Below are 8,234 nucleotides of genomic sequence, written 5' to 3'. Positions count from 1 at the left end.
CGGCTAGGAGGTAAGAGCCCGCGCGACCGCAGCGAGCTGCGAGTTTCGCAGGGCCCGTCTGGTCCGCGCGCCCGGCAGGCTCAGTTGAATGAACAAACCAACCAATGAACGAGCTTCTTTGGCTCGGCCTCTGTGACGTCACGCAATCACGCGGGTGGGGGCCTCACTTAATAAGGGACCAACGTGCGCGGGCTGGCCAGTCCCACCTTGGCGCGCACGCTGGGCCGCGGGCGCCGGAGCTCGCTCCACCCGGCGCCGCCTCCCTTTCCCCTTCCCCCCTCCCCCCCACCCCGCCCCCTTCCAAGTGCCTGCCCCGCCGCGGCGCGTCACTTCCGCTAATCCTCCTCTGGGGTGGGGGCGGGGAGCGCGGGGGAGGGGGCCAGGTCTGAGGGAAACCCATCCGAACCCGCGCGCAAAGCAGGGACTACATTTCCCAAGGGGCCTCGGAAGCAGCAGCAGCAGCAGCGGCGGCGGCAGGCGCGGCGGCGGGCGCGGCAACGTCCCCCGGAAGTGGAGCTCGGAACTTCCACTCGTGCGTGAGGCGAGCGGAGCCGGAGACGAGAGCTGAGGCCGAACTTGGGATTTGACAAGATGGCCGGGCTGCCCCGCAGGATCATTAAGGTAACCGCTTCAACTGGCCTCCGGCCCCTCACCCTACACCTTTGCCGGCGGGGCGAGGCGGGGCGTGGCACTGCGGCCCTCGGTGGGTTTCCTCAGGTCCGCGGCCCGCCACGGGAGGCCCGAGGCAGCGCGGAGAGGGGGCTCTGGCGGCAGTGGCGAGGGACGTCGGGTGCTGGGGAGGGGGCGCTGGGGAGACTTCCGGCCGCGGCGGGGCCACTGGGCGGCGGGGAAGCGGGGCTTCCTGGCGACCGCGCCGCTCGGGAGGGAAGGCCGGGCCCGCGCGGGGCAGAGGGTGGGGCGGCGGGGCTTTGGGAGCTCGGCTGTCGCGCGCGGGCCTCCCTCCGCGGTCTCTCGGACCACCCCTGGGGCGGAGGCCGCGGGCGCGCAGGAATCTCGGCTAGCCCGGACTCTGGGCTCAGGGGTTACGGCCCAGTACGGCCCCTCGGCCCAGGAGCCCCCTGTGGTCCGCGGGCAGGAGCGTGGGGGTGCGGCAGCCCAGAGTGCAGAATGAATGAATCGGCCAAGTGAGGCCGGGCGGGGCCCTGCGCCCCGGGAGGCGGCTCCTGGAGCGCTGTGCGTCCGGCCGCCGTCGTGGGCACATGCTCGCCCTGGCTGCTGGGTGCTCCTCGCCCGCGGTCTCCTTGCCTCAACACATTTCAGCTCGTCGTGTCCATCAAGTGATTTTACTCGGATTAACAGACTCGCAGAGATGCCTCTGTTCAGAGACAATAATACCAATTCTGAGGTCGGTCACAGTTGAAGGTGGGGCTGGGGCTGTGAAACCTTTTCCTTGTCGATTTATACATGACCAGTAGGTTTGGAACCGTGAAAACTCGCTATCTTGGTTTTGTAGTTTACATAAGGTTGAATCCTCAGACATGATAGGTTTCCTGCAAAGCATGCGAATGAAAACTTATTTTGGGGGTCAGTTGTTTATGAATATTAGTTATATATTCACACTCCTCAATACCATTTAAAGCAATTAAATTACAGATTCATTCTACTTGATATAACCTAGTCGAACATGTATTTAGTCTTGTTTGTTCCTTTGAAGTTTCGAGAGAGATATAAACTGAATAGAAGATCTGCTAGGGCTTTTAGAAGACGATATATTTTGGGTAGTGCTTTATGCAATCACAGATGTATCTGAAATTGGGAATGTCACTGACAGAAAGGTGCTTCGTTAGAGAAATATGACCTTCCATAAGGTGGAAGTTCTTAGAAATGAGGGAAGAATTAAGTGAACCTTTATTGTTTTTTTTTTTTTTTGCCGGTTGTGGGGCTTGAACTCTGGGCCTGGGCACTGTCCCTCAGCTCTTCAGCTCAAGGCTAACGCCCTACCACTTGAGCCACAATGCCACTTCCGGCCTCTTTCTGCTTATGTGGTGCCGAAGAATCGAACCCAGGGCCTCATGTATGCAAGGCAAGCGCTCTACCACTGAGCCACCTTCCTAGCCCGAACCTTTATTATTGTATTAACAATTAGTCTCTGATTTTTCTCTCAAAGGATGTTCATTGTCATATGTATTGGAAGGTCATTACAGTGTGTCATTACAGTGTCATATAGTACCAGTAATCATGTTTATCCATGTCCTTTTTTTTTTTGGTTGGTCGTGGGGCCTGAAAGTTGGGCCTGGGCACTGTCTCCCCCCCCCCCCCTTCAGCTCAAGGCTAGCACTCTACCACTTGAGCGTCAGCCCCACTTCCGGCTTTTTCTGCTTATTTGGTGCTGAGGAATCAAACCCAGGGCCTCATGCATGTAAGACAAGCACTCCATCACTGAGCCCACCTTCCCAGCCCCTATCCATGTCCTTTTTGAAAAATAAAAGCTTCCCCTAAATACTGTTCAGTGTTTACTATTGCTTAGATTATGGACTAATTACAGTTAGTTGGCATCTAAGGAAATTATCTAAAATATCCAGAATTATATAGTACAAATTGACAGAATAGAAGGGTAATCATTTTACATGTATTTTTCATTATTGCTAACTCTAAAGATACTCTGAAGTAATATGAAAGCTTTGTATGGAAAAATAATTTTTGCCCAACTTTATCAGGTTTACAGAAATGATTTAAAACATTAAGCTGACATTCTTGTAATTCAATTCATTTGGCACACAATAATTTTTACACTAAGCATTAATATTCTGTGTAAACCAGAATGATACATTGTGATACATGATCTTGATTTTACAGTATCTTACTGTATATATTAGAGAGGCCATCTAATGAATATGCCTTGATTTTTATTTAGGTAGCTTTAGTTTAAAATCACAGCTTTAAAGAAAAATTTTTTTGAATCCCTGGATTAAATGATTTTTTAAATGCTTGTATAATGTAAGCTGTTCTATGATCACTGAATTTTTTTTTTTCTGGATTGCTGGAGATTGGACTGAGGACCTTGTGCTGAGGGCAAAATTCTTTCCTACTATATAAGCTGCATCCCTAGCAGAAAGTACTGTGTTGTTGGTTTTTTTTTTGGGGGGGGGGCCTGTTAAGGGGCTTGAACTCAGGGCCTGGGCACTGTCTTAAGCTTTTGGTGCTCAAGTCTAGGCTTTACCACTGGAGTCACACCCCACTTTCAGCATTGTGATGGCTTATTGGAGATAAAAAACTCATCAACTTTCCTTCCAGTGCTGGTTTTGAACTGTTATCCTCAGAGCTCAGCCCCCGAGTAGCTAGGATTATAGGCATGAGCACTGGCACCTGGGACATGATAACTTTAATGTTCATCCAGGTTGCATTCTTGCTTAAATTCTGAAGTTCAGTACAGTAACAAATTCTGTAAGATCTACTTTCAAAATATATTCTAACTCAGGTACATTGGCCCACTTCCCTGATACCCCTGTTAAGTTTTATCATAAGTTGCCTGGCCTACTATTTTATATTGTAGCCTGTTTCTTTTTTTTTTTGGTCCGGTTGTGGGGCCTGAACTCTGGGCCTGGGTGCTGTCCCTCAGCTCTTCAGCTCAAGGCTAGCACTCTACCACTTGAGCCACAGCTCCACTTCCGGCTTTTTTCTTTTTGCTTATGTAGTGCTGAGGAATCAAACCCAGGGCCTCATGCATGCAAGGCAAGCGCTCTACCACTGAGCCCCCTTCCCAGCCCCTGTAGCCTGCTTCTAAGGAGCGAGTAGCTTGTGTTATTAAAAAAATTACAGATCATGCTACTCCCCCTGATAAAAACTGTAGAGGGACTGGGAAGGTGGCTCAGTGGTAGAGCGTTTGTTGCATTGCATGTTTGAGGCCCTGGGTTCGATTCTCAGCACCACATAAGCAGAAAAAAAAAGCTGGAAGTGGTGCTGTGGCTCAAGTGGTAGAGTGCTAGCCTTGAGCTGAAGAGCTGAGGGACAGCACCCAGGCCCAGAGTTCAGGCCCCATGACTGGACCCCCCCCAAAAAAAAAGATTTAATTCTTCTTGTGTAGCATATTGATCAACCCCCACACATTAGAAAGTTGAGTTTTGTAAAATTAAGCACTTTCTGAATATCCACCATACTACATGACAGTGACATCAGAAACATTACACATTTGCTTTGTTGAAGTTTTTTGCACATGTATTGTGCCTTTTTTTTTTTTTTTTTGGTTGTGGGGCTTGTACTCTGGGCCTGGGCTCTGTCCCTGAGCTATTAGCCACAGTGCTACTTCCGGTTTTCTGGTGGTTAATTGGAGTTGAGAGTCTTGCAGACTTTCTGACTTAACTGCCTGACTTTCCTGCCTGGGCCTGGCTTTGAACTGCAGTCCTCAGATCTCAGCCTCCTGAGTAGCTAGGATTACAGGCATGAGCCACTGGCACTCAGCTGACTTTTTTGTTTTAAATGCTGGTCCCTGGGCTTGAACTCAGGGCCTGAACACTGTCTCTTACGTTTTTTGCTGCACTTGTGGCTTTTTGGTGGTTAATTGGAGATTAACAACCACCCTGTACCATCCCCCAAATTTCTGCCTGGGCAGGCTTCAAACCTTAGATCTCAGCCTCCTGAGTAGCTAGGATTAGGTGCCTACCTTTTGACCACTTGTTACAGTTGAAGAGATTTCCACAATAGAGAATATTATTTTTATACTTTTTATCCTCTGGTAAGAAATTTGTGGGCAAAAATAGTTTGTTCAATGACTAGGATTTCTGACTTGTAATTCAATCCCTTCCCCATCAACACAATATTCTGTAGGATCTCTCTCTCTATGTTTCTGTGTCTTTCTGTCTTTCTGTCTCTCTTTTTTTCCAGTCCTGGGGCTTTAACTCAGGCCTTGGGCACTGTCCATGAGCTTCTTTTGCTCAAGGCTAGCACTCTACCACTTATGCCGCAGTGCCACTTCCAGCTTTTTCTGTTTTTGTGGTACTGAGGAATCAAACCCAGGCCTTCATGCATGCTAGTCAACCACTCTACCACTAAGCCACATTCCCAGCCTCTGTAGGATTTCTTTACCTGAATAGATTTAAGAAGAAAATAATAGTTGGATTTAAGAAGAAGATGGTTGTCTGTTATAATGATGCATATGCACTATAGGAATCAATGCCAGAAACAACAGCAGTGGCTTTGGACATTACCATTATAGTTACCACAATTCTAATGTTACTTAATTATTACATTATATACTGTTACTTTGCAAAAATAAATCCAAAAGAAATACTACATGTAGTTATAACATTAAATCAAGAGATACTTTTCATGTGTGTAAAATTAATGAATTGGTCTGTTCTACAGTTGAGAATTTTTTGCAGTGTAGTACATGAATATTGTCATAGAAATACAGATTAGGAGATCTGGTAATTGAGAATTAAGTAAATTCAGCTAAAACTTTTTACTTAAATTTTTTTTTTTTTCTGGTCCTGGGGCTTAAAACTCAGGGCCTGGGCACAGTCCCTGAGCCTCTCAAAGCTAGCCCTGTACCGCTTGAGCCATAGTGCTACTTTCGGCTTTTTTTTTTTTTTTTTTTGGTCCGGTTGTGGGCCTGAACTCTGGGCCTGGGCGCTGTCCCTCAGCTCTTCAGCTCAAGGCTAGCGCTCTACCACTTGAGCCACAGTGCCACTTCTGGCTTTTTTTTCTGTTTATGTAGTGCTGAGGAATCGAACCCAGGGCCTGGGCACGCGAGGCAAGCGCTCTACCACTGAACCACCTTCCCAGCCCCACTTCTGGCTTTTTTTGTGTATGTGGTACTGAGGAATGGAACCCAGGGCTTCGCGCATGTTAGACAAGAACTCTACCCCTAAGCTCTTAACTTTAAAATTCTTTTTTTTTTTTGGTTGGTCATGGAGCTTGAACTCTGGGCTTGGGCGCTGTCCCTGTGCTCTTCAGCTCAGGGCAAAGGCTCTACCACTTGAGCCACAGCGGTACTTCTGGTTTTCTAGTAGTGTATTGGAGATAAGAGTCTAATGGACTTTCCTGCCTGGGCTGGCTTTGAACCATGATCTTTAGATCTCAGCCTCCTGAGTAGGTAGGATTACAGGCGTGAGCCTCTGGCGCCTGGCTTTAAAATTTCTTAAGTGACATTTTAAAATAATATTCTGCCAGGCTCTGGTGGCTTACCACCTGTACTTGAGAGGCTGAGACCAGAGACCATGGGTTCAAAGTTAGCCCTGACAGAAAAGTCCTCAAGATTTCATCTTCAATTAACTCACAAAATGCTGGACTCGAAGGAAGTTCAGCTCAAGTGGTAGAGTGCTATCTGTAACCAAGCAAGTTGAGTGACAACTTGAGGTCCTGAGTTCAAGCAGTGGTACTGCTTCTCCCCCCCAGGATTTAGATTGATGTCATCTTTTATCTGAATAACAATAATAGTAGTCCAAGAAACCCAGGGCCATTACCCCTAATTAAAAGCCTTCAGAATCAATAGGAATATTGTTTGTTTGCTGGTCCTGAGGCTTGCACTGTGGGTCTGAGTGAACTTCTTTCACTCAAGGTGAGCACTCTACCACTTAAGCCACAGCACCACTTCAGGTCTTTTTGAGTGGTTATTGGAGAGAAGAGTCCTACAGACTTTTCTGCCCATGCTGGCATCAAACCATGATCTTAGCTTCCTGAGTGGCTAGTTTTACAGGTGTGAGCCACTGGCACCTGTCTTAGAAATATTTATTGCTACTCCGTTTTAAGAAAGAATGCGTAACACCATTAGGGTAATATTTTTGTTAAAATCCTGGATAAAACTGTTGTAAAATTCTCTTAAAAGTATATTTTTCCATATTTGAATTAAAAGTATATTTTTCCAGTTTTTTGTTTTTGTTTTTGTGTTTTTTTGGGTCCGGTCGTGGGCCTGAACTCTGGGCCTGGGCGCTGTCCCTCAGCTCTTCAGCTCAAGGCTAGTGCTCTACTACTTGAGCCACAGCACCACTTCCGGCTTTTTTTCTTTTTGCTTATGTGGTGCTGAGGAATCGAACCTAGGGCCCCATGCATGCAAGGCAAGCGCTGTACCACTGAGCCACCTTCCCAGTCCCCTTTTCCAGCTTTTTTAATTAGGATGTTTCATAATGAGAATTATGCTGAAATTGAATCTTCTTCCCTGTTCGTCTCAGTGTCTTTTTTTTTTTTTTTTGCCGGTCCTGGGGCTTGAGGTGCTCTTACCACTAAGCCACATTCCCAGCCCCCTTTCTCAGTGTCTTTTCCCAGTGTTTCACACATGCTAAGCATAAGCTGCCACTGAGCTACTTCTACCACTTGGCCCTCAGGTATTTTGAAACATTGGTTTCAACATTTTAATGTTAATATTCCTTTTTTTTTTTAAGTTGGCCATTTCTTCTTCATACTTACAAACTCTAGTTTTCAGTACCATTACTTGTTTCTCAATTTGGTTACTTTTAGACAACTTAGTTTGTATTCTCAGAGTCTTTATAATCTATAAATCTAAGGATGAAAGTCATTGTAAGTGGGCTGGGAAGGTGGCTCAGTGGTAGAGTGCTTGCCTAGCATGAAGCCCTGGGTTCAATTCCTCAATACCACATAAACAGAAAAGGCCAGAAGTGGTTCTGTGGCTAGAGTGGTAGAGTGGTAGCCTTGAGCAAAAGAAGCTCACGAACAGTGCTCAAGTCCTGAGTTAAAGCCCCAGGACTGGCAAAACAAAAAAATCTAAAAGCAGAATTTGTCTTTGCTAACTTTGTGATTTGTCTGCCAATTGTCTTCTACTCATAAGATGTTCCACTTACTTGGACATTTATTGACTGCATAGTATGTGTTTAGCATTAAGCCAGGTAAATATGATAAGCATCACTAATTGAAAATAGTTGTGAAATAAGAAATTACTGTTAAGTTTGTTATGCAACAGGTAATGCAGCAAGTTTACTATGGTCTTAGGATCAAGGGGGAAGGTATCTATCTGTTGAGGTGTTTTTAAACTTGAAACTAGGAGTTTTACCAGGATATGAAAGGAAGAGGGAAAGTGTGTGTTTGGGCCAAATAAAATAGCAAATGTAAACTCCTAGAGACAGAGAGACATTGGAATCTCTCAGAAACTCAGCAGATGTGATAGATAATAGTTTATAAATTTTATAGTCCTCTGGTAAACTGTTACTGTTCAATGATCAAATTCAGAGAGTTGACATCAAGAACTTTCATGGCTGTATAGGAGGGTCAAGAATTGGAGGCCAATCAGATGCTTGGTGGCTCATGCCTGTAATCATAAGCTA

General features: G+C 46.3%; 1 protein-coding gene across 1 annotated transcript in view; it reads left to right on the top strand.

Moving 5' to 3' along the window:
- Positions 1-402: 402 nt before the first annotated feature.
- Positions 403-8,234, top strand: part of Ube2n (ubiquitin-conjugating enzyme E2N) — a 32,229-nt gene continuing 24,397 nt past the window's right edge. Inside the window, exon 1 of the mRNA XM_013021099.1 lies at positions 403-621. Coding sequence (XP_012876553.1) covers positions 592-621 — 30 coding nt within the window. The 5' untranslated portion in view covers positions 403-591. The remainder of the gene's footprint in view (positions 622-8,234) is intronic.

The sequence above is a fragment of the Dipodomys ordii genome, unplaced genomic scaffold (genome assembly GCF_000151885.1).
Source record: "Dipodomys ordii isolate 6190 unplaced genomic scaffold, Dord_2.0 Scaffold3, whole genome shotgun sequence".
NCBI lineage: Eukaryota > Metazoa > Chordata > Mammalia > Rodentia > Heteromyidae > Dipodomys > Dipodomys ordii.
The sequence above is the reverse complement of the archived record's forward strand: the minus strand, read 5'-3'. Positions and strand labels throughout refer to the sequence as shown.